General features: G+C 44.5%; 1 protein-coding gene across 1 annotated transcript in view; it reads left to right on the forward strand.

Annotated features, from left to right (window-relative positions):
* The window catches only part of LOC106580620 (succinyl-CoA:3-ketoacid coenzyme A transferase 1, mitochondrial), a 188605-nt gene that overhangs the window by 72455 nt on the left and 89206 nt on the right, over positions 1-26944 (forward strand). Inside the window, exons 8-12 of the mRNA XM_014161871.2 lie at positions 3356-3463; positions 3883-3997; positions 4230-4324; positions 4917-4965; positions 5128-5200. Of these exons, the coding sequence (XP_014017346.1) occupies positions 3356-3463; positions 3883-3997; positions 4230-4324; positions 4917-4965; positions 5128-5200 (440 nt within the window). The remainder of the gene's footprint in view (positions 1-3355; positions 3464-3882; positions 3998-4229; positions 4325-4916; positions 4966-5127; positions 5201-26944) is intronic.

The raw sequence follows: 26944 nt of genomic DNA on the forward strand, positions 1-26944 counted from the left end.
AAAAGCCAGTTTGACATTTGCTCAGTACATTGTTTTCACTGAGGAAATGTTAATGATAATGCAGAGGATTTTCCCAAGGTTGCTGTTGACGCATATCCCACGGTAGTTATTGGGGTCAAATTTGTCTCCACTTTTGTGGATTGGGGTGATCCGTCCTTGGTTCCAAATATTGGGGAAGATGCCAGAGCTAAGGATGATGTTAACGAGTTTTAGTATAGCCAATTGAAATGTGTTGTCTGTATATTTGATCATTTCATTGAGGATACCATCAACACCATAGGCCTTTTTGGGTTGGAGGGTTTTTATTTTGTCCTGTAGTTCATTCAAGGTAATTGGAGAATCCATTGGGTTCTGGTAGTCTTTAATAGCTGATTCTAAGATTTGTATTTGATCATGTATATGTTTTTTCTGTTCTTTGTTATAGAGCCAAAAAGATTGGAGAAGTGGTTTACCCATACATCTCCATTTTGGATAGATAATTATTTGTGTTGTTTGTTTAGTGTTTTCCAATTTTCCCAGAAGTGTTTAGAGTCTATGGATTCTTCAATTACATTGAGCTGATTTCTGACGTGCTGTTCCTTCTTTTACCATAGTGTATTTCTGTATTGCTTTAGTGATTCACCATAGTGAAGGCTTAGACTCAGGTTTTCCGGGTCTCTATGTTTTTGGTTGGACAGGTTTCTCAATTTCTTTCTTAGATTTTTGCATTCTTCATCAAACCATTTGTCATTGTTCATTTTCTTTGGTTTTCTATTTGAGATTTTTAGATTTGATTGGGAAGCTGAGAGGTCAAATATGCTGTTAATATTTTCTACTGCCAAGTTTACACCTTCACTATTACAGTGGAACGTTTTGTCCAGGAAGTTGTCTAAAAGGGATTGAATTTGTTGTTGCCTAATTGTATTTTGGTAGGTTTCCAAACTACATTCCTTCCATCTATAGCATTTCTTAATATTACTTAGTTCCCTTGGCTTTGATGCCTCGCGTTTGAGAGCGATGTCCTTTAGAGTCCAGGCGAAGGTGGGCACTGCTGCCTTGTATAGGTGGACCTGGTCATAGAGGCTGTTCAAGTCTAGGATAGAGTGGTGGGCCAGGTAATCATTTGGTTTTGAGGCACAGTCATGGGAAATACTTGCGTTTACCCGCTGTATGGTAGCAGGGTATAGGTCTTTTTGTGGTAGCAGAGTGGAGATAACCACTTGTGCATTGGGGAAAGCAGAAGAAGCTTTTTCAATCACTCCCTTCAGTGCTGTGGCCACCCTTTCCTGCTGTGTTCTCAGGTCGTTTGTGCCTGTGTGTATTATTATATGGCTAGGTGAACCTAGTTGGTCCTCAGACAGAAGGTCTAGGGAGCGCTGGGTGTTTGGACACCAGAGTTTAGACACACTGTGTTTGGGGAAAAAGTTTATTTTCTTCTATATATTTCCCATTTGAGTCCATAAGGAGTACAATCTGTGTCTTGTGTGTGTCCTCAGTGGGTGTGGGGTGTTGTCAGGAGGGTTATCAGGGTGGCTGACGGGGGGGTGGTGGTGCACAGAGGGGGTGAGATCCCCTGGGCTTGGGGTTCTTCATTTGTCTGTTCTGCTGTGATGTTGACGTGGTCAGGGTCTGGTGTGGACTGTTCTGCTGTGGTGTCGAGACTTTTGTCTGGAGCTGAGGTGGGCTGTTCTGCTGGCTTCTCTGCCACCTCTCTAGTGGGTTGTTCTCTGTCACACGCCATCCCCCTCACCCTTTCCTCCAGCAGTCTGATCCTCTCCTCTAGTGTTCTGTTCTTCTTTTGCTCTTGCTTTTTATATTGTTGAAGTTGTGTCACCACAGTCCAGAGTGCAGATATGTCTCTCTCTACCTCCAGCTCTCCGGGTCTGGTTAAGGGGGTGTTGTTGTGCTGGACTGTTGTCTGGGTCTGGTTAAGGGGGTGTTGTTGTGCTGCACTGTTGTCTGGGTCTGTGCTGACTGGAGTGTAATCACCTGCTGTTCCAGCTCCACCTGCCTTACCTCCAGCTGGGAAAATGTGTCCTTCATTTCAATGAGGGGCTAGTACTCTGTGCTGGGAGGTTGACTTTCCGCTTGGGGTTGCTCATCTGTGGGTTTATGTAATGAAGATGTCTGAACCGCTCGGGGTGGGGGTATCTTTCTCAAGGGAGAGCTTCTCCTGCTGGGCTAATTCTTTGATTAGGTGAAAGTCCAGCTGAAACTATTTGGGTTTGCCCTGTACCATTACTATTCTAGACTTATAGAGATGTATTTTAGCTGACTCAGAGTCCTCGTTGTCTAGTATCCTGAGTTTCCACCCCTTGTTAACACCCCCTCTCTTAACAGAGGGTTAGTGTGCTAATATAGCACTGTACCATGCCAGGGGATGGTTTGTGTAGAAGATGAGGTTGCTGATGTTCCCATTTGTATAATAGTCAGCAAAAAGTGTCTCTTGATTTTCCATAAGGAGCTTCATTTTGTGATATTTTCTTGCCTAATCATTCTTTACATACACAGGGTACTGTATTTTCATTATCTTTCTATGGCCTCTCCATTTGGTTGGAGTACACTGTGCGACTCTCCTGCCATTGTTGGGCTAAAGGGCTTTGACACATTGGATACATATCTCAGGCAGAACTCACTGTCTCATTAAATAACACAGGGGACTGTATCTCAGGCAGAACACACTCTGGGAGGAATTGATTTAGCAGGAAGCTTTCTGAAAATGTTGCTTAGTAATCAGCTTAGTTGTGAAGCTTTTTAATGAACTTTGGCAGTTGTAATAGCGTCTCTTATGTGGGGTTTAGATTTCTTGCTAAGTGACACAGGAAGTAATGGCGTGTCTATCTGTGTGTTTTGCTCCACATAGTGTCATTCACTGATGGTCGACACTAATGGATTACTGATGATGGTGATGAGGACGATTGTGATGATTCTTGTAACGCCCCTTCCTTAGGTTACACTTGGACCATTCCAAGTCCTTCTGAGAACATTGGGACAGAGCTTGTAATGTAATAACAGTTTTCTCCTTGTGATGGACAGAACCTCCTCCCCACCTTCCATCCCCTCTGATCCCAGGATCAGGCCCTCTCCCCTGGTCTCGACTTCTCTAAAGAACCCTCTGCCCAGCTGAGGCATGGAGGCAGCTTACACCAGGCCTGGTGGTTGTCAAAGCTATAGGGAAATGAATACAGTGTAGTTCCTGCTCCCTGTTGACAGATGAGAGGAGTGATGTTTAAAATCATTTGGTGAATGTTGTATTTTTTTAAATGTGAATGGATCAAAGTGGGTGGGTACAGAGATTGAGGAGTAACCCTGCAGGATCAGTGTTTGGTCTGACCAACACTGTGTTCTTGCTTCATCCCACTGTCCTTCTGTGTAGGTGGAGGAGGTGGTGGACGTGGGTACGTTTTCTGAGGAGGACATCCACATCCCCAGTATCTACATCCACAGGATCGTTAAGGGAGACTGCTACGAGAAGAGGATAGAGGTGGGCCTCCAAACACCACAATGGATTCATACTTAAAGTTGCAAAGTTCTGCTAACTTTCCCAAAATTCCAAGCTTTTCCAGAAATCCCGGTTGGAAGATTCCCGGAACTAGGACAGAATAAGCAGGAAGTTTGGAATTCTCCAGCCAGGATTTCTGGAAAACATGGGAATTTTGTTAAAGTTACTTGACTTCTTGCAACCCTACTTAAACAGTAATACAGTCACTAGTTTGAGTCATAATGGTACTAGAGGGAGATAGAGAGAGCGCTGATGACATCATCAACTTTGTCCAAATATTACAGGAAGTCATCTATAGTTCATCCCTTCCAGACCCATCAGAGTCCAATAGGGAAGTATGTGTAATCAATTGGTACTAAGCAGAGAAGAATGAATTGACTGTTTCTCTCTACACTCTCCAGAGGCGCACAGTTCAGAAGGCCCTAGCAGAGAAGCCCAAACCAAAGAAGGACTCCGACATCGTACGAGAGCGGATCATTCGCAGAGCAGCCCTGGAATTTGAGGATGGGATGTATGGTATCCTTGAACATGAAATGGGACTCCATCGAACCAATCGTCATTGATCTTGTGATATCTGACCAAAAGGCAGCTTAATAGTTAAAAAAAAACTTACCGCTATGAATATCTCTGAGAAACCAAACCTATCAGCTTACCCATGCGTTTGGCATTTGTAGTGCAGAGTTAGAATGAGATCAGTATGTCTGTAATGTATTCAAAGTGTATGTTCTTTAACACGAACCACTGTCAGCTAACCTGGGTATCGGCATCCCCATGCTGGCCAGCAACTTCATCCAACCAGACATCACTGTCCACCTGCAGAGTGAGAATGGCATTCTGGGATTGGTAAAACCCTCATTTGAATCTCTGTCATAGTAACACCATAGTAACACAGTTGACAACAGGTGTTGGGACTCACGTTTGAAACCTGCCGGGTTCCTAACAAACATTGTGGAGATTGCAACCATCTGACGTTTTTTTCTCCCATTCCTTTTTTTTTTTCTCATCGATTCTGTTGTCAGAGAAATTAAAGCAGAAATATGCTAATGCTCATTTGTAAAAATGCTCCCCCCAATTATGAGTGTCAGGTTAAGAGATGTGGTGTCAAAAGCTCCCTCAGGCTTTAGAGAAACAGGGCCAGTTCCTTTGTTGAGGAGAGATAAAATAAATGTCTCATCTAATAAGTTTCCTTTGATTGTGTCTGTTGGCCAGGTTTGATGTGTATAGTGATGTGTGTTGTTGTCTATACAGGGCTCATCTGTGAAAGAGACTTTGGTCTCAGCATGACTCCCTGTCAAAATAAAGGTTGTGAGATCATGCTGGGGTTGAGTGACCACCAGAATCCAAAACTAGTGTGATGAATGTGTGTGTGTGACATCTTTGCATGATGAATGTGTGTGTGATGACATTGTGTGATGAATGTGTGTGTTTCATGTAGGGCCCCTACCCCACAGAAGACGAAGTGGATGCTGACCTCATCAACGCCGGTAAGTGAAGATATATATAAACACACACACACACACACACACACACACACACACACACACACACACACACACACACACACACACACACACACACACACACACACACACACCCACACTATCCTATGTTTATGAGATATGTGGACATTTCCTGTTTGTGTGCAGGTAAAGAAACGGTGACTGTGCTTCCAGGGGCTTCCTACTTCTCCAGTGACGAGTCGTTTGCCATGATCAGAGGGTAAGGACATAGTAACCGTCTATTATCTATTCTATTTGGGATCTCACTCATCATGCAGTTTGAAGTGAGTTCACGGAATTTTGCAACCCTATTTGGGCATTAGACCAGAACTCTAGGGGGCTAGGGTGTTATAACAGAACTCTAGGGTAGGGGTGTTATAATAGAACTCTAGGCTAGGGGTGTTATAACAGGACTCTAGGGTAGGGGTGTTATAACAGAACTCTAGGGTAGGGGTGTTATAATAGAACTCTAGGCTAGGGGTGTTATAACAGAACTCTAGGTTAGGGGTGTTATAACAGAACTCTAGGGGGCTAAGGGTGTTATAACAGAACTTTAGGGGGCTAGGGGTGTTATAACTTTAGGGGGCTAGGGGTGTTATAACAGAACTCTAGGCTAGGGGTGTTATAATATAACTCTAGGCTAGGGGTGTTATAACAGAACTCTAGGTTAGGGGTGTTATAACAGAACTCTAGGGGGCTAGGGATGTTATAACAGAACTCTAGGGTAGGGGTGTAATAATAGAACTCTAGGGTAGGGGTGTTATAACAGAACTCTAGGGGGCTAGGGGTGTTATAACAACTCTAGGGCTAGGGGTGTTATAACATAACTCTAGGGTAGGGGTGTTATAACAGAACTCTAGGGTAGGGGTGTTATAACAGAACTCTAGGCTAGGGGTGTTACAGCAGAGCTCTAGGGTGGGGGCGTTATAACAGAACTCTAGGGTAGGGGTGTTATAGCAGAACTCTAGGGTAGGGGTGTTATAACAGAACTCTAGCATAGGGGTGTTATAACAGAACTCTAGGGGGCTAGGGGTGTTATAACAGAACTCTAGGCTAGGGGTGTTATAGCAGAACTCTAGGGGGCTAGGGATGTTATAACAGAACTCTAGGGTAGGGGTGTAATAATAGAACTCTAGGGTAGGGGTGTTATAACAGAACTCTAGGGGGCTAGGGATGTTATAACAGAACTCTAGTGTAGGGGTGTAATAATAGAACTCTAGGGTAGGGGTGTTATAACAGAACTCTAGGGGGCTAGGGGTGTTATAACAACTCTAGGGCTAGGGGTGTTATAACATAACTCTAGGGTAGGGGTGTTATAACAGAACTCTAGGCTAGGGGTGTTACAGCAGAGCTCTAGGGTGGGGGCATTATAACAGAACTCTAGGGTAGGGGTGTTATAGCAGAACTCTAGGGTAGGGGTGTTATAACAGAACTCTAGGATAGGGGTGTTATAACAGAACTCTAGGGGGCTAGGGGTGTTATAACAGAACTCTAGGCTAGGGGTGTTATAGCAGAACTCTAGGGGGCTAGGGGTGTTATAACAACTCTAGGGTAGGGGTGTTATAACTTAACTCTAGGGTAGGGGTGTTATAACAGAACTCTAGGGTATGGTGTTATAACATAACTCTAGGCTAGGGGTGTTATAATAGAACTCTAGGCTAGGGGTGTTATAGTAGAACTCTAGGGTAGGGGTGTTATAACAGAACTCTAGGGGGGTTGGGATGTTATAACAGAACTTTAGGGGGCTAGGGGTGTTACAACAGAACTCTAGGGTGGGGGGTGTTATAATAGAACTCTAGGGTAGCGGTGTTATAACAGAACTCTAGGGTAGGGGTGTTATAATATAACTCTAGGGTAGGGGTGTTACAGCAGAACTCTAGGGTAGGGGTGTTATAACAGAGCTCTAGGGTAGGGGTGTTATAACCGAACTCTAGGGTAGGGGTGTTATAACAGGACTCTAGGGTATGGTGTTATAACACAACTCTAGGCTAGGGGTGTTATAATAGAACTCTAGGCTAGGGGTGCTATAATATAACTCTAGGCTAGGGGTGTTATAACAGAACTCTAGGCTAGGGGTGTTATAATAGAACTCTAGGCTAGGGGTGTTATAACAGAACTCTAGGGTATGGGTGTTATCTTAGATCTCTAGGGTAGGGGTGTTATAACAGAACTCTAGGGGGGTAGGGGTGTTATAACAGAACTCTAGGGGGCTAGGGGTGTTATAACAGAACTTTAGGCTAGGGGTGTTATAACAGAACTTTAGGGGGCTAGGGGTGTTATAACAGAACGTTAGGGGGCTAGGGGTGTTATAACAGAATTTTTAGGGGGCTAGGGGTGTTATAACAGAACTCTAGGCTAGGGGTGTTATAACAGAACTCTAGGCTAGGGGTGTTATAACAGAACTCTAGGCTAGGGGTGTTATAACAGAACTCTAGGCTAGGGGTGTTACAACAGAACTCTAGGCTAGGGGTGTTACAACATAACTCTAGGCTATGGGTGTTATAACAGAACTCTAGGGTAGGGGTGTTATAACAGAACTCTAGGGTAGGGGTGTTATAATAGAACTCTAGGGTAGGGGTGTTATAACAGACCTCTAGGGTGCTAGGGGTGTTATAACAGAACTCTAGGGTGCTAGGGGTGTTATAACAGAACTCTAGGGTAGGGGTGTTATAACAGAACTCTAGGGTAGGGGTGTTATAACAGAACTCTAGGGTATGGTGTTATAACAGAACTCTAGGCTAGGGGTGGTATAATAGAACTCTAGGCTAGGGGTGTTATAATAGAACTCTAGGCTAGGGGTGTTATAGCAGAACTCTAGGGTATGGGTGTTATAGTAGAACTCTAGGGTAGGGGTGTTATAACAGAACTCTAGGGGGGGTAGGGGTGTTATAACAGAAATCTAGGGTGCTAGGGGTGTTATAACATAACTTTAGGGGGCTAGGGGTGTTATAACAGAACGTTAGGGGGGCTAGGGGTGTTATAACAGAATTTTAGGGGGGCTAGGGGTGTTATAACAGAACTCTAGGCTAGGGGTGTTATAACAGAACTCTAGGCTAGGGGTGTTATAACAGAACTCTAGGCTAGGGATGTTATAACAGAACTCTAGGCTAGGGGTGTTACAACAGAACTCTAGGCTAGGGGTGTTACAACATAACTCTAGGCTATGGGTGTTATAACAGAACTCTAGGGTAGGGGTGTTATAACAGAACTCTAGGGTAGGGGTGTTATAATAGAACTCTAGGGTAGGGGTGTTATAACAGACCTCTAGGGTGCTAGGGGTGTTATAACAGAACTCTAGGGTGCTAGGGGTGTTATAACAGAACTCTAGGGTAGGGGTGTTATAACAGAACTCTAGGGTAGGGGTGTTATAACAGAACTCTAGGGTATGGTGTTATAACAGAACTCTAGGCTAGGGGTGGTATAATAGAACTCTAGGCTAGGGGTGTTATAATAGAACTCTAGGCTAGGGGTGTTATAGCAGAACTCTAGGGTATGGGTGTTATAGTAGAACTCTAGGGTAGGGGTGTTATAACAGAACTCTAGGGGGGTAGGGGTGTTATAACAGAAATCTAGGGTGCTAGGGGTGTTATAACATAACTTTAGGGGGCTAGGGGTGTTATAACAGAACTTTAGGGGGCTAGGGGTGTTATAACTTTAGGGGGCTAGGGGTGTTATAACAGAACTCTAGGCTAGGGGTGTTATAACAGAACTCTAGGCTACGGGTGTTATAACAGAACTCTAGGTTAGGGGTGTTATAACAGAACTCTAGGGGGCTACGGATGTTATAACAGAACTCTAGGGTAGGGGTGTTATAACAGAACTCTAGGGTAGGGGTGTTATAACAGAACTCTAGGGGGCTAGGGGTGTTATAACAACTCTAGGGCTAGGGGTGTTATAACATAACTCTAGGGTAGGGGTGTTATAACAGAACTCTAGGATAGGGGTGTTATAATCGAACTCTAGGGTAGCGGTGTTACAGCAGAACTATAGGGTAGGGGTGTTATAACAGAGCTCTAGGGTAGGGGTGTTATAACAGAACTCTAGGGTAGGGGTGTTATAACAGAACTCTAGGGGGCTAGGGGTGTTATAACAACTCTAGGGCTAGGGGTGTTATAACATAACTCTAGGGTAGGGGTGTTATAACAGAACTCTAGGATAGGGGTGTTATAATCGAACTCTAGGGTAGCGGTGTTACAGCAGAACTATAGGGTAGGGGTGTTATAACAGAGCTCTAGGGTAGGGGTGTTATAACAGAACTCTAGGGTAGGGGTGTTATAACAGAACTCTAGGGTATGGTGTTATAACAGAACTCTAGGCTAGGGGTGGTATAATAGAACTCTAGGCTAGGGGTGTTATAATAGAACTCTAGGCTAGGGGTGTTATAGCAGAACTCTAGGGTATGGGTGTTATAGTAGAACTCTAGGGTAGGGGTGTTATAACAGAACTCTAGGGGGGTAGGGGTGTTATAACAGAAATCTAGGGTGCTAGGGGTGTTATAACATAACTTTAGGGGGCTAGGGGTGTTATAACAGAACTTTAGGGGGCTAGGGGTGTTATAACTTTAGGGGGCTAGGGGTGTTATAACAGAACTCTAGGCTAGGGGTGTTATAACAGAACTCTAGGCTACGGGTGTTATAACAGAACTCTAGGTTAGGGGTGTTATAACAGAACTCTAGGGGGCTACGGATGTTATAACAGAACTCTAGGCTAGGGGTGTTATAACAGAACTCTAGGCTACGGGTGTTATAACAGAACTCTAGGTTAGGGGTGTTATAACAGAACTCTAGGGGGCTACGGATGTTATAACAGAACTCTAGGGTAGGGGTGTTATAACAGAACTCTAGGGTAGGGGTGTTATAACAGAACTCTAGGGGGCTAGGGGTGTTATAACAACTCTAGGGCTAGGGGTGTTATAACATAACTCTAGGGTAGGGGTGTTATAACAGAACTCTAGGATAGGGGTGTTATAATCGAACTCTAGGGTAGCGGTGTTACAGCAGAACTATAGGGTAGGGGTGTTATAACAGAGCTCTAGGGTAGGGGTGTTATAACAGAACTCTAGGGTAGGGGTGTTATAACAGAACTCTAGGGTATGGTGTTATAACAGAACTCTAGGCTAGGGGTGGTATAATAGAACTCTAGGCTAGGGGTGTTATAATAGAACTCTAGGCTAGGGGTGTTATAGCAGAACTCTAGGGTATGGGTGTTATAGTAGAACTCTAGGGTAGGGGTGTTATAACAGAACTCTAGGGGGGTAGGGGTGTTATAACAGAAATCTAGGGTGCTAGGGGTGTTATAACATAACTTTAGGGGGCTAGGGGTGTTATAACAGAACTTTAGGGGGCTAGGGGTGTTATAACTTTAGGGGGCTAGGGGTGTTATAACAGAACTCTAGGCTAGGGGTGTTATAACAGAACTCTAGGCTACGGGTGTTATAACAGAACTCTAGGTTAGGGGTGTTATAACAGAACTCTAGGGGGCTACGGATGTTATAACAGAACTCTAGGGTAGGGGTGTTATAACAGAACTCTAGGGTAGGGGTGTTATAACAGAACTCTAGGGGGCTAGGGGTGTTATAACAGAACTCTAGGGGGCTAGGGGTGTTATAACAACTCTAGGGCTAGGGGTGTTATAACATAACTCTAGGGTAGGGGTGTTATAACAGAACTCTAGGATAGGGGTGTTATAATCGAACTCTAGGGTAGGGGTGTTACAGCAGAACTATAGGGTAGGGGTGTTATAACAGAGCTCTAGGGTAGGGGTGTTATAACAGAACTCTAGGGTAGGGGTGTTATAACAGAACTCTAGGGTATGGTGTTATAACAGAACTCTAGGCTAGGGGTGGTATAATAGAACTCTAGGCTAGGGGTGTTATAATAGAACTCTAGGCTAGGGGTGTTATAGCAGAACTCTAGGGTATGGGTGTTATAGTAGAACTCTAGGGTAGGGGTGTTATAACAGAACTCTAGGGGGGTAGGGGTGTTATAACAGAAATCTAGGGTGCTAGGGGTGTTATAACATAACTTTAGGGGGCTAGGGGTGTTATAACAGAACTTTAGGGGGCTAGGGGTGTTATAACTTTAGGGGGCTAGGGGTGTTATAACAGAACTCTAGGCTAGGGGTGTTATAACAGAACTCTAGGCTACGGGTGTTATAACAGAACTCTAGGTTAGGGGTGTTATAACAGAACTCTAGGGGGCTACGGATGTTATAACAGAACTCTAGGGTAGGGGTGTTATAACAGAACTCTAGGGTAGGGGTGTTATAACAGAACTCTAGGGGGCTAGGGGTGTTATAACAACTCTAGGGCTAGGGGTGTTATAACATAACTCTAGGGTAGGGGTGTTATAACAGAACTCTAGGATAGGGGTGTTATAATCGAACTCTAGGGTAGGGGTGTTACAGCAGAACTATAGGGTAGGGGTGTTATAACAGAGCTCTAGGGTAGGGGTGTTATAACAGAACTCTAGGGTAGGGGTGTTATAACAGAACTCTAGGGTATGGTGTTATAACAGAACTCTAGGCTAGAGGTGTTATAATAGAACTCTAGGCTAGGGGTGTTATAATAGAACTCTAGGCTAAGGGTGTTATAATAGAACTCTAGTCTAGGGGTGTTATAATAGAACTCTAGGCTAGGGGTGTAATAATAAAACTCTAGGGTAGGGGTGTTATAACAGAACTCTAGGGTAGGGGTGTTATAACAGAACTCTAGGGGGCTAGGGGTGTTATAACAACTCTAGGGCTAGGGGTGTTATAACATAACTCTAGGGTAGGGGTGTTATAACAGAACTCTAGGATAGGGGTGTTATAATAGAACTCTAGGGTAGGGGTGTTACAGCAGAACTCTAGGGTAGGGGTGTTATAACAGAGCTCTAGGGTAGGGGTGTTATAACCGAACTCTAGGGTAGGGGTGTTATAACAGAACTCTAGGGTATGGTGTTATAACACAACTCTAGGCTAGGGGTGTTATAATAGAACTCTAGGCTAGGGGTGCTATAATATAACTCTAGGCTAGGGGTGTTATAACAGAACTCTAGGCTAGTGGTGTTATAATAGAACTCTAGGCTAGGGGTGTTATAACAGAACTCTAGGGTATGGGTGTTATCGTAGATCTCTAGGGTAGGGGTGTTATAACAGAACTCTAGGGGGGTAGGGGTGTTATAACAGAACTCTAGGGGGGCTAGGGGTGTTATAACAGAACTTTAGGCTAGGGGTGTTATAACAGAACTTTAGGGGGCTAGGGGTGTTATAACAGAACGTTAGGGTGTTAGGGGTGTTATAACAGAATTTTAGGGGGCTAGGGGTGTTATAACAGAACTCTAGGCTAGGGGTGTTATAACAGAACTCTAGGCTAGGGGTGTTATAACAGAACTCTAGGCTAGGGGTGTTATAACAGAACTCTAGGCTAGGGGTGTTACAACAGAACTCTAGGCTAGGGGTGTTACAACATAACTCTAGGCTATGGGTGTTATAACAGAACTCTAGGGTAGGGGTGTTATAACAGAACTCTAGGGTAGGGGTGTTATAATAGAACTCTAGGGTAGGGGTGTTATAACAGAACTCTAGGGTGCTAGGGGTGTTATAACAGAACTCTAGGGTAGGGGTGTTATAACAGAACTCTAGGGTAGGGGTGTTATAACAGAACTCTAGGGTATGGTGTTATAACAGAACTCTAGGCTAGGGGTGGTATAATAGAACTCTAGGCTAGGGGTGTTATAATAGAACTCTAGGCTAGGGGTGTTATAGCAGAACTCTAGGGTATGGGTGTTATAGTAGAACTCTAGGGTAGGGGTGTTATAACAGAACTCTAGGGTATGGTGTTATAACAGAACTCTAGGGGGCTAGGGGTGTTATAACAGAACTCTAGGGTATGGGTGTTATAGTAGATCTCTAGGGTAGGGGTGTTATAACAGAACTCTAGGGGGGTAGGGGTGTTATAACAGAACTCTAGGGTATGGGTGTTATAGTAGATCTCTAGGGTAGGGGTGTTATAACAGAACTCTAGGGGGGTAGGGGTGTTATAACAGAACTCTAGGGGGCTAGGGGTGTTATAACAACTCTAGGGCTAGGGGTGTTATAACATAACTCTAGGGTAGGGGTGTTATAACAGAACTCTAGGATAGCGGTGTTATAATAGAACTCTAGGGTAGGGGTGTTATAACAGAACTCTAGGGGGCTAGGGGTGTTATAACAACTCTAGGGCTAGGGGTGTTATAACATAACTCTAGGGTAGGGGTGTTATAACAGAACTCTAGGGTAGGGGTGTTATAACAGAACTCTAGGCTAGGGGTGTTACAGCAGAGCTCTAGGGTGGGGGCGTTATAACAGAACTCTAGGGTAGGGGTGTTATAGCAGAACTCTAGGGTAGGGGTGTTATAACAGAACTCTAGCATAGGGGTGTTATAACAGAACTCTAGGGGGCTAGGGGTGTTATAACAGAACTCTAGGCTAGGGGTGTTATAGCAGAACTCTAGGGGGCTAGGGATGTTATAACAGAACTCTAGGGTAGGGGTGTAATAATAGAACTCTAGGGTAGGGGTGTTATAACAGAACTCTAGGGGGCTAGGGATGTTATAACAGAACTCTAGGGTAGGGGTGTAATAATAGAACTCTAGGGTAGGGGTGTTATAACAGAACTCTAGGGGGCTAGGGGTGTTATAACAACTCTAGGGCTAGGGGTGTTATAACATAACTCTAGGGTAGGGGTGTTATAACAGAACTCTAGGCTAGGGGTGTTACAGCAGAGCTCTAGGGTGGGGGCATTATAACAGAACTCTAGGGTAGGGGTGTTATAGCAGAACTCTAGGGTAGGGGTGTTATAACAGAACTCTAGGATAGGGGTGTTATAACAGAACTCTAGGGGGCTAGGGGTGTTATAACAGAACTCTAGGCTAGGGGTGTTATAGCAGAACTCTAGGGGGGCTAGGGGTGTTATAACAACTCTAGGGTAGGGGTGTTATAACTTAACTCTAGGGTAGGGGTGTTATAACAGAACTCTAGGGTATGGTGTTATAACATAACTCTAGGCTAGGGGTGTTATAATAGAACTCTAGGCTAGGGGTGTTATAGTAGAACTCTAGGGTAGGGGTGTTATAACAGAACTCTAGGGGGGTTGGGATGTTATAACAGAACTTTAGGGGGCTAGGGGTGTTACAACAGAACTCTAGGGTGGGGGTGTTATAATAGAACTCTAGGGTAGCGGTGTTATAACAGAACTCTAGGGTAGGGGTGTTATAATATAACTCTAGGGTAGGGGTGTTACAGCAGAACTCTAGGGTAGGGGTGTTATAACAGAGCTCTAGGGTAGGGGTGTTATAACCGAACTCTAGGGTAGGGGTGTTATAACAGGACTCTAGGGTATGGTGTTATAACACAACTCTAGGCTAGGGGTGTTATAATAGAACTCTAGGCTAGGGGTGCTATAATATAACTCTAGGCTAGGGGTGTTATAACAGAACTCTAGGCTAGGGGTGTTATAATAGAACTCTAGGCTAGGGGTGTTATAACAGAACTCTAGGGTATGGGTGTTATCGTAGATCTCTAGGGTAGGGGTGTTATAACAGAACTCTAGGGGGTAGGGGTGTTATAACAGAACTCTAGGGGGGCTAGGGGTGTTATAACAGAACTTTAGGCTAGGGGTGTTATAACAGAACTTTAGGGGGCTAAGGGTGTTATAACAGAACGTTAGGGGGCTAGGGGTGTTATAACAGAATTTTTAGGGGGCTAGGGGTGTTATAACAGAACTCTAGGCTAGGGGTGTTATAACAGAACTCTAGGCTAGGGGTGTTATAACAGAACTCTAGGCTAGGGGTGTTATAACAGAACTCTAGGCTAGGGGTGTTATAGCAGAACTCTAGGGGGCTAGGGGTGTTATAACAGAACTCTAGGCTAGGGGTGTTATAGCAGAACTCTAGGGGGCTAGGGATGTTATAACAGAACTCTAGGGTAGGGGTGTAATAATAGAACTCTAGGGTAGGGGTGTTATAACAGAACTCTAGGGGGCTAGGGATGTTATAACAGAACTCTAGGGTAGGGGTGTAATAATAGAACTCTAGGGTAGGGGTGTTATAACAGAACTCTAGGGGGCTAGGGGTGTTATAACAACTCTAGGGCTAGGGGTGTTATAACATAACTCTAGGGTAGGGGTGTTATAACAGAACTCTAGGCTAGGGGTGTTACAGCAGAGCTCTAGGGTGGGGGCATTATAACAGAACTCTAGGGTAGGGGTGTTATAGCAGAACTCTAGGGTAGGGGTGTTATAACAGAACTCTAGGATAGGGGTGTTATAACAGAACTCTAGGGGGGCTAGGGGTGTTATAACAGAACTCTAGGCTAGGGGTGTTATAGCAGAACTCTAGGGGGCTAGGGGTGTTATAACAACTCTAGGGTAGGGGTGTTATAACTTAACTCTAGGGTAGGGGTGTTATAACAGAACTCTAGGGTATGGTGTTATAACATAACTCTAGGCTAGGGGTGTTATAATAGAACTCTAGGCTAGGGGTGTTATAGTAGAACTCTAGGGTAGGGGTGTTATAACAGAACTCTAGGGGGGTTGGGATGTTATAACAGAACTTTAGGGGGCTAGGGGTGTTACAACAGAACTCTAGGGTGGGGGTGTTATAATAGAACTCTAGGGTAGCGGTGTTATAACAGAACTCTAGGGTAGGGGTGTTATAATATAACTCTAGGGTAGGGGTGTTACAGCAGAACTCTAGGGTAGGGGTGTTATAACAGAGCTCTAGGGTAGGGGTGTTATAACCGAACTCTAGGGTAGGGGTGTTATAACAGGACTCTAGGGTATGGTGTTATAACACAACTCTAGGCTAGGGGTGTTATAATAGAACTCTAGGCTAGGGGTGCTATAATATAACTCTAGGCTAGGGGTGTTATAACAGAACTCTAGGCTAGGGGTGTTATAATAGAACTCTAGGCTAGGGGTGTTATAACAGAACTCTAGGGTATGGGTGTTATCGTAGATCTCTAGGGTAGGGGGTGTTATAACAGAACTCTAGGGGGGTAGGGGTGTTATAACAGAACTCTAGGGGGCTAGGGGTGTTATAACAGAACTTTAGGCTAGGGGTGTTATAACAGAACTTTAGGGGGCTAAGGGTGTTATAACAGAACGTTAGGGGGCTAGGGGTGTTATAACAGAATTTTAGGGGGCTAGGGGTGTTATAACAGAACTCTAGGCTAGGGGTGTTATAACAGAACTCTAGGCTAGGGGTGTTATAACAGAACTCTAGGCTAGGGGTGTTATAACAGAACTCTAGGCTAGGGGTGTTACAACAGAACTCTAGGCTAGGGGTGTTACAACATAACTCTAGGCTATGGGTGTTATAACAGAACTCTAGGGTAGGGGTGTTATAACAGAACTCTAGGGTAGGGGTGTTATAATAGAACTCTAGGGTAGGGGTGTTATAACAGACCTCTAGGGTGCTAGGGGTGTTATAACAGAACTCTAGGGTGCTAGGGGTGTTATAACAGAACTCTAGGGTAGGGGTGTTATAACAGAACTCTAGGGTAGGGGTGTTATAACAGAACTCTAGGGTATGGTGTTATAACAGAACTCTAGGCTAGGGGTGGTATAATAGAACTCTAGGCTAGGGGTGTTATAATAGAACTCTAGGCTAGGGGTGTTATAGCAGAACTCTAGGGTATGGGTGTTATAGTAGAACTCTAGGGTAGGGGTGTTATAACAGAACTCTAGGGGGGTAGGGGTGTTATAACAGAAATCTAGGGTGCTAGGGGTGTTATAACATAACTTTAGGGGGCTAGGGGTGTTATAACAGAACGTTAGGGGGCTAGGGGTGTTATAACAGAATTTTAGGGGGCTAGGGGTGTTATAACAGAACTCTAGGCTAGGGGTGTTATAACAGAACTCTAGGCTAGGGGTGTTATAACAGAACTCTAGGCTAGGGGTGTTATAACAGAACTCTAGGCTAGGGGTGTTACAACAGAACTCTAGGCTAGGGGTGTTACAACATAACTCTAGGCTATGGGTGTTATAACAGAACTCTAGGGTAGGGGTGTTATAACAGAACTCTAGGGTAGGGGTGTTATAATAGAACTCTAGGGTAGGGGTGTTATAACAGACCTCTAGGGTGCTAGGGGTGTTATAACAGAACTCTAGGGTGCTAGGGGTGTTATAACAGAACTCTAGGGTAGGGGTGTTATAACAGAACTCTAGGGTAGGGGTGTTATAACAGAACTCTAGGGTATGGTGTTATAACAGAACTCTAGGCTAGGGGGTGGTATAATAGAACTCTAGGCTAGGGGTGTTATAATAGAACTCTAGGCTAGGGGTGTTATAGCAGAACTCTAGGGTATGGGTGTTATAGTAGAACTCTAGGGTAGGGGTGTTATAACAGAACTCTAGGGGGGTAGGGGTGTTATAACAGAAATCTAAGGTGCTAGGGGTGTTATAACATAACTTTAGGGGGGCTAGGGGTGTTATAACAGAACTTTAGGGGGGCTAGGGGTGTTATAACTTTAGGGGGCTAGGGGTGTTATAACAGAACTCTAGGCTAGGGGTGTTATAACAGAACTCTAGGCTACGGGTGTTATAACAGAACTCTAGGTTAGGGGTGTTATAACAGAACTCTAGGGGGCTACGGATGTTATAACAGAACTCTAGGGTAGGGGTGTTATAACAGAACTCTAGGGTAGGGGTGTTATAACAGAACTCTAGGGGGCTAGGGGTGTTATAACAACTCTAGGGCTAGGGGTGTTATAACATAACTCTAGGGTAGGGGTGTTATAACAGAACTCTAGGATAGGGGTGTTATAATCGAACTCTAGGGTAGCGGTGTTACAGCAGAACTATAGGGTAGGGGTGTTATAACAGAGCTCTAGGGTAGGGGTGTTATAACAGAACTCTAGGGTAGGGGTGTTATAACAGAACTCTAGGGTATGGTGTTATAACAGAACTCTAGGCTAGGGGTGGTATAATAGAACTCTAGGCTAGGGGTGTTATAATAGAACTCTAGGCTAGGGGTGTTATAGCAGAACTCTAGGGTATGGGTGTTATAGTAGAACTCTAGGGTAGGGGTGTTATAACAGAACTCTAGGGGGGTAGGGGTGTTATAACAGAAATCTAGGGTGCTAGGGGTGTTATAACATAACTTTAGGGGGCTAGGGGTGTTATAACAGAACTTTAGGGGGCTAGGGGTGTTATAACTTTAGGGGGCTAGGGGTGTTATAACAGAACTCTAGGCTAGGGGTGTTATAACAGAACTCTAGGCTAGGGGTGTTATAACAGAACTCTAGGCTACGGGTGTTATAACAGAACTCTAGGTTAGGGGTGTTATAACAGAACTCTAGGGGGCTACGGATGTTATAACAGAACTCTAGGGTAGGGGTGTTATAACAGAACTCTAGGGTAGGGGTGTTATAACAGAACTCTAGGGGGCTAGGGGTGTTATAACAACTCTAGGGCTAGGGGTGTTATAACATAACTCTAGGGTAGGGGTGTTATAACAGAACTCTAGGATAGGGGTGTTATAATCGAACTCTAGGGTAGGGGTGTTACAGCAGAACTATAGGGTAGGGGTGTTATAACAGAGCTCTAGGGTAGGGGTGTTATAACAGAACTCTAGGGTAGGGGTGTTATAACAGAACTCTAGGGTATGGTGTTATAACAGAACTCTAGGCTAGAGGTGTTATAATAGAACTCTAGGCTAGGGGTGTTATAATAGAACTCTAGGCTAAGGGTGTTATAATAGAACTCTAGTCTAGGGGTGTTATAATAGAACTCTAGGCTAGGGGTGTAATAATAAAACTCTAGGGTAGGGGTGTTATAACAGAACTCTAGGGTAGGGGTGTTATAACAGAACTCTAGGGGGCTAGGGGGTGTTATAACAACTCTAGGGCTAGGGGTGTTATAACATAACTCTAGGGTAGGGGGTGTTATAACAGAACTCTAGGATAGGGGTGTTATAATAGAACTCTAGGGTAGGGGTGTTACAGCAGAACTCTAGGGTAGGGGTGTTATAACAGAGCTCTAGGGTAGGGGTGTTATAACCGAACTCTAGGGTAGGGGTGTTATAACAGAACTCTAGGGTATGGTGTTATAACACAACTCTAGGCTAGGGGTGTTATAATAGAACTCTAGGCTAGGGGTGCTATAATATAACTCTAGGCTAGGGGTGTTATAACAGAACTCTAGGCTAGTGGTGTTATAATAGAACTCTAGGCTAGGGGTGTTATAACAGAACTCTAGGGTATGGGTGTTATCGTAGATCTCTAGGGTAGGGGTGTTATAACAGAACTCTAGGGGGGTAGGGGTGTTATAACAGAACTCTAGGGGGCTAGGGGTGTTATAACAGAACTTTAGGCTAGGGGTGTTATAACAGAACTTTAGGGGGCTAGGGGTGTTATAACAGAACGTTAGGGTGTTAGGGGTGTTATAACAGAATTTTAGGGGGGCTAGGGGTGTTATAACAGAACTCTAGGCTAGGGGTGTTATAACAGAACTCTAGGCTAGGGGTGTTATAACAGAACTCTAGGCTAGGGGTGTTATAACAGAACTCTAGGCTAGGGGTGTTACAACAGAACTCTAGGCTAGGGGTGTTACAACATAACTCTAGGCTATGGGTGTTATAACAGAACTCTAGGGTAGGGGTGTTATAACAGAACTCTAGGGTAGGGGTGTTATAATAGAACTCTAGGGTAGGGGTGTTATAACAGAACTCTAGGGTGCTAGGGGTGTTATAACAGAACACTAGGGTAGGGGTGTTATAACAGAACTCTAGGGTAGGGGTGTTATAACAGAACTCTAGGGTATGGTGTTATAACAGAACTCTAGGCTAGGGGTGGTATAATAGAACTCTAGGCTAGGGGTGTTATAATAGAACTCTAGGCTAGGGGTGTTATAGCAGAACTCTAGGGTATGGGTGTTATAGTAGAACTCTAGGGTAGGGGTGTTATAACAGAACTCTAGGGTATGGTGTTATAACAGAACTCTAGGGGGCTAGGGGTGTTATAACAGAACTCTAGGGTATGGGTGTTATAGTAGATCTCTAGGGTAGGGGTGTTATAACAGAACTCTAGGGGGGTAGGGGTGTTATAACAGAACTCTAGGGTATGGGTGTTATAGTAGATCTCTAGGGTAGGGGTGTTATAACAGAACTCTAGGGGGGTAGGGGTGTTATAACAGAACTCTAGGGGGCTAGGGGTGTTATAACAACTCTAGGGCTAGGGGTGTTATAACATAACTCTAGGGTAGGGGTGTTATAACAGAACTCTAGGATAGCGGTGTTATAATAGAACTCTAGGGTAGGGGTGTTACAGCAGAACTATAGGGTAGGGCTGTTATAACAGAGCTCTAGGGTAGGGGTGTTATAACAGAACTCTAGGGTAGGGGTGTTATAACAGAACTCTAGGTTAGGGGTGTTATAACAGAACTCTAGGGGGCTAGGGATGTTATAACAGAACTCTAGGGTAGGGGTGTTATAACAGAACTCTAGGGTAGGGGTGTTATAACAGAACTCTAGGGGGCTAGGGGTGTTATAACAACTCTAGGGCTAGGGGTGTTATAACATAACTCTAGGGTAGGGGGTGTTATAACAGAACTCTAGGATAGGGGGTGTTATAATCGAACTCTAGGGTAGGGGTGTTACAGCAGAACTATAGGGTAGGGGTGTTATAACAGAGCTCTAGGGTAGGGGTGTTATAACAGAACTCTAGGGTAGGGGTGTTATAACAGAACTCTAGGGTATGGTGTTATAACAGAACTCTAGGCTAGAGGTGTTATAATAGAACTCTAGGCTAGGGGTGTTATAACAGAACTCTAGGCTAAGGGTGTTATAATAGAACTCTAGTCTAGGGGGTGTTATAATAGAACTATAGACTAGGGGTGTAATAATAAAACTCTAGGGTAGGGGTGTTATAACAGAACTCTAGGGTAGGGGTGTTATAACAGAACTCTAGGGGGGCTAGGGGTGTTATAACAACTCTAGGGCTAGGGGTGTTATAACATAACTCTAGGGTAGGGGTGTTATAACAGAACTCTAGGATAGGGGTGTTATAATAGAACTCTAGGGTAGGGGTGTTACAGCAGAACTCTAGGGTAGGGGTGTTATAACAGAGCTCTAGGGTAGGGGTGTTATAACCGAACTCTAGGGTAGGGGTGTTATAACAGGACTCTAGGGTATGGTTTTATAACACAACTCTAGGCTAGGGGTGTTATAACAGAACTCTAGGCTAGGGGTGTTATAACAGAACTCTAGGGGGTAGGGGTGTTATAACAGAACTCTAGGGGGCTAGGGGTGTTATAACAGAACTTTAGGCTCGGGGTGTTATAACAGAACTTTAGGGGGCTAGGGGTGTTATAACAGAACTCTAGGGTAGGGGTGTTATAATAGAACTCTAGGCTAGGGGTGTTATAACAGGACTCTAGGGTAGGGGTGTTATAACAGAACTCTAGGGTAGGGGTGTTATAATAGAACTCTAGGCTAGGGGTGTTATAACAGAACTCTAGGTTAGGGGTGTTATAACAGAACTCTAGGGGGGCTAAGGGTGTTATAACAGAACTTTAGGGGGCTAGGGGTGTTATAACTTTAGGGGGCTAGGGGTGTTATAACAGAACTCTAGGCTAGGGGTGTTATAATATAACTCTAGGCTAGGGGTGTTATAACAGAACTCTAGGTTAGGGGTGTTATAACAGAACTCTAGGGGGCTAGGGATGTTATAACAGAACTCTAGGGTAGGGGTGTAATAATAGAACTCTAGGGTAGGGGTGTTATAACAGAACTCTAGGGGGCTAGGGGTGTTATAACAACTCTAGGGCTAGGGGTGTTATAACATAACTCTAGGGTAGGGGTGTTATAACAGAACTCTAGGGTAGGGGTGTTATAACAGAACTCTAGGCTAGGGGTGTTACAGCAGAGCTCTAGGGTGGGGGCGTTATAACAGAACTCTAGGGTAGGGATGTTATAGCAGAACTCTAGGGTAGGGGTGTTGTAACAGAACTCTAGGATAGGGGGGTTATAACAGAACTCTAGGGGGCTAGGGGTGTTATAACAGAACTCTAGGCTAGGGGTGTTATAGCAGAACTCTAGGGGGCTAGGGATGTTATAACAGAACTCTAGGGTAGGGGTGTAATAATAGAACTCTAGGGTAGGGGTGTTATAACAGAACTCTAGGGGGCTAGGGGTGTTATAATAACTCTAGGGCTAGGGGTGTTATAACATAACTCTAGGGTAGGGGTGTTATAACAGAACTCTAGGGTAGGGGTGTTATAACAGAACTCTAGGCTAGGGGTGTTACAGCAGAGCTCTAGGGTGGGGGCATTATAACAGAACTCTAGGGTAGGGGTGTTATAGCAGAACTCTAGGGTAGGGGTGTTATAACAGAACTCTAGGATAGGGGTGTTATAACAGAACTCTAGGGGGCTAGGGGTGTTATAACAGAACTCTAGTCTAGGGGTGTTATAGCAGAACTCTAGGGGGCTAGGGGTGTTATAACAACTCTAGGGTAGGGGTGTTATAACATAACTCTAGGGTAGGGGTATTATAACAGAACTCTAGGGTATGGTGTTATAACATAACTCTAGGCTAGGGGTGTTATAATAGAACTCTCGGCTAGGGGTGTTATAGTAGAACTCTAGGGTAGGGGTGTTATAACAGAACTCTAGGAGGGTTGGGATGTTACAACAGAACTCTAGGGTGGGGGTGTTATAATAGAACTCTAGGGTAGCGGTGTTATAACAGAACTCTAGGGTAGGGGTGTTATAATATAACTCTAGGGTAGGGGTGTTACAGCAGAACTCTAGGGTAGGGGTGTTATAACAGAGCTCTAGGGTAGGGGTGTTATAACCGAACTCTAGGGTAGGGGTGTTATAACAGGACTCTAGGGTATGGTGTTATAACACAACTCTAGGCTAGGGGTGTTATAACAGAGCTCTAGGGTAGGGGTGTTATAACAGAACTCTAGGGTGCTAGGGGTGTTATAACAGAACTCTAGGGTAGGGGTGTTATAACAGAACTCTAGGGTAGGGGTGTTATAACAGAACTCTAGGGTATGGTGTTATAACAGAACTCTAGGCTAGGGGTGGTATAATAGAACTCTAGGCTAGGGGTGTTATAATAGAACTCTAGGCTAGGGGTGTTATAGCAGAACTCTAGGGTATGGGTGTTATAGTAGAACTCTAGGGTAGGGGTGTTATAACAGAACTCTAGGGTATGGGTGTTATAGTAGATCTCTAGGGTAGGGGTGTTATAACAGAACTCTAGGGGGGTAGGGGTGTTATAACAGAACTCTAGGGTATGGGTGTTATAGTAGATCTCTAGGGTAGGGGTGTTATAACAGAACTCTAGGGGGGTAGGGGTGTTATAACAGAACTCTAGGGGGCTAGGGGTGTTATAACAACTCTAGGGCTAGGGGTGTTATAACATAACTCTAGGGTAGGGGTGTTATAACAGAACTCTAGGATAGCGGTGTTATAATAGAACTCTAGGGTAGGGGTGTTACAGCAGAACTATAGGGTAGGGCTGTTATAACAGAGCTCTAGGGTAGGGGTGTTATAACAGAACTCTAGGGTAGGGGTGTTATAACAGAACTCTAGGTTAGGGGTGTTATAACAGAACTCTAGGGGGCTAGGGATGTTATAACAGAACTCTAGGGTAGGGGTGTTATAACAGAACTCTAGGGTAGGGGTGTAATAATAGAACTCTAGGGTAGGGGTGTTATAACAGAACTCTAGGGTAGGGGTGTTATAACAGAACTCTAGGGGGCTAGGGGTGTTATAACAACTCTAGGGCTAGGGGTGTTATAACATAACTCTAGGGTAGGGGTGTTATAACAGAACTCTAGGATAGGGGTGTTATAATCGAACTCTAGGGTAGGGGTGTTACAGCAGAACTATAGGGTAGGGGTGTTATAACAGAGCTCTAGGGTAGGGGTGTTATAACAGAACTCTAGGGTAGGGGTGTTATAACAGAACTCTAGGGTATGGTGTTATAACAGAACTCTAGGCTAGAGGTGTTATAATAGAACTCTAGGCTAGGGGTGTTATAATAGAACTCTAGGCTAAGGGTGTTATAATAGAACTCTAGTCTAGGGGTGTTATAATAGAACTATAGACTAGGGGTGTAATAATAAAACTCTAGGGTAGGGGTGTTATAACAGAACTCTAGGGTAGGGGTGTTATAACAGAACTCTAGGGGGCTAGGGGTGTTATAACAACTCTAGGGCTAGGGGTGTTATAACATAACTCTAGGGTAGGGGTGTTATAACAGAACTCTAGGATAGGGGTGTTATAATAGAACTCTAGGGTAGGGGTGTTACAGCAGAACTCTAGGGTAGGGGTGTTATAACAGAGCTCTAGGGTAGGGGTGTTATAACCGAACTCTAGGGTAGGGGTGTTATAACAGGACTCTAGGGTATGGTGTTATAACACAACTCTAGGCTAGGGGTGTTATAACAGAACTCTAGGCTAGGGGTGTTATAACAGAACTCTAGGGGGGTAGGGGTGTTATAACAGAACTCTAGGGGGCTAGGGGTGTTATAACAGAACTTTAGGCTAGGGGTGTTATAACAGAACTTTAGGGGGCTAGGGGTGTTATAACAGAACTCTAGGGTAGGGGTGTTATAATAGAACTCTAGGCTAGGGGTGTTATAACAGGACTCTAGGGTAGGGGTGTTATAACAGAACTCTAGGGTAGGGGTGTTATAATAGAACTCTAGGCTAGGGGTGTTATAACAGAACTCTAGGTTAGGGGTGTTATAACAGAACTCTAGGGGGCTAAGGGTGTTATAACAGAACTTTAGGGGGCTAGGGGTGTTATAACTTTAGGGGGCTAGGGGTGTTATAACAGAACTCTAGGCTAGGGGTGTTATAATATAACTCTAGGCTAGGGGTGTTATAACAGAACTCTAGGTTAGGGGTGTTATAACAGAACTCTAGGGGGCTAGGGATGTTATAACAGAACTCTAGGGTAGGGGTGTAATAATAGAACTCTAGGGTAGGGGTGTTATAACAGAACTCTAGGGGGCTAGGGGTGTTATAACAACTCTAGGGCTAGGGGTGTTATAACATAACTCTAGGGTAGGGGTGTTATAACAGAACTCTAGGGTAGGGGTGTTATAACAGAACTCTAGGCTAGGGGTGTTACAGCAGAGCTCTAGGGTGGGGGCATTATAACAGAACTCTAGGGTAGGGGTGTTATAGCAGAACTCTAGGATAGGGGTGTTATAACAGAACTCTAGGGGGCTAGGGGTGTTATAACAGAACTCTAGGCTAGGGGTGTTATAGCAGAACTCTAGGGGGCTAGGGGTGTTATAACAACTCTAGGGTAGGGGTGTTATAACATAACTCTAGGGTAGGGGTATTATGACAGAACTCTAGGGTTTGGTGTTATAACATAACTCTAGGCTAGGGGTGTTATAATAGAACTCTAGGCTAGGGGTGTTATAGTAGAACTCTAGGGTAGGGGTGTTATAACAGAACTCTAGGGGGGTTGGGATGTTATAACAGAACTTTAGGGGGCTAGGGGTGTTACAACAGAACTCTAGGGTGGGGGTGTTATAATAGAACTCTAGGGTAGCGGTGTTATAACAGAACTCTAGGGTAGGGGTGTTATAATATAACTCTAGGGTAGGGGTGTTACAGCAGAACTCTAGGGTAGGGGTGTTATAACAGAGCTCTAGGGTAGGGGTGTTATAACCGAACTCTAGGGTAGGGGTGTTATAACAGGACTCTAGGGTATGGTGCTATAACACAACTCTAGGCTAGGGGTGTTATAATAGAACTCTAGGCTAGGGGTGCTATAATATAACTCTAGGCTAGGGGTGTTATAACAGAACTCTAGGCTAGGGGTGTTATAATAGAACTCTAGGGTATGGGTGTTATCGTAGATCTCTAGGGTAGGGGTGTTATAACAGAACTCTAGGGGGGTAGGGGTGTTATAACAGAACTCTAGGGGGCTAGGGGTGTTATAACAACTTTAGGCTAGGGGTGTTATAACAGAACTTTAGGGGGCTAGGGGTGTTATAACAGAACGTTAGGGGGCTAGGGGTGTTATAACAGAATTTTAGGGGGCTAGGGGTGTTATAACAGAACTCTAGGCAAGGGGTGTTATAACAGAACTCTAGGCTAGGGGTGTTATAACAGATCTCTAGGCTAGGGGTGTTATAACAGAACTCTAGGCTAGGGGTGTTACAACATAACTCTAGGCTATGGGTGTTATAACAGAACTCTAGGGTAGGGGTGTTATAACAGAACTCTAGGGTAGGGGTGTTATAATAGAACTCTAGGGTAGGGGTGTTATAACAGACCTCTAGGGTGCTAGGGGTGTTATAACAGAACTCTAGGGTGCTAGGGGTGTTATAACAGAACTCTAGGGTGCTAGGGGTGTTATAACAGAACTCTAGGGTAGGGGTGTTATAACAGAACTCTAGGGTATGGTGTTATAACAGAACTCTAGGCTAGGGGTGGTATAATAGAACTCTAGGCTAGGGGTGTTATAATAGAACTCTAGGCTAGGGGTGTTATAGCAGAACTCTAGGGTATGGGTGTTATAGTAGAACTCTAGGGTAGGGGTGTTATAACAGAACTCTAGGGTATGGTGTTATAACAGAACTCTAGGCTAGGGGTGTTATAATAGAAATCTAGGCTAGGGGTGTTATAATAGAACTCTAGGCTAGGGGTGTTATAATAGAACTCTAGGCTAGGGGTGTTATAACAGAACTCTAGGGTATGGGTGTTATAGTAGATTTCTAGGGTAGGGGTGTTATAACAGAACTCTAGGGGGGTAGGGGTGTTATAACAGAACTCTAGGGTGCTAGGGGTGTTATAACAGAACTTTAGGGGGCTAGGGGTGTTATAACAGAACTTTAGGGGGCTAGGGGTGTTATAACTTTAGGGGGCTAGGGGTGTTATAACAGAACTCTAGGCTAGGGGTGTTATAACAGAACTCTAGGCTACGGGTGTTATAACAGAACTCTAGGTTAGGGGTGTTATAACAGA

The sequence above is a fragment of the Salmo salar genome, chromosome ssa20, assembly GCF_905237065.1.
Source record: "Salmo salar chromosome ssa20, Ssal_v3.1, whole genome shotgun sequence".
NCBI classification, from domain to species: Eukaryota; Metazoa; Chordata; class Actinopteri; order Salmoniformes; family Salmonidae; genus Salmo; species Salmo salar.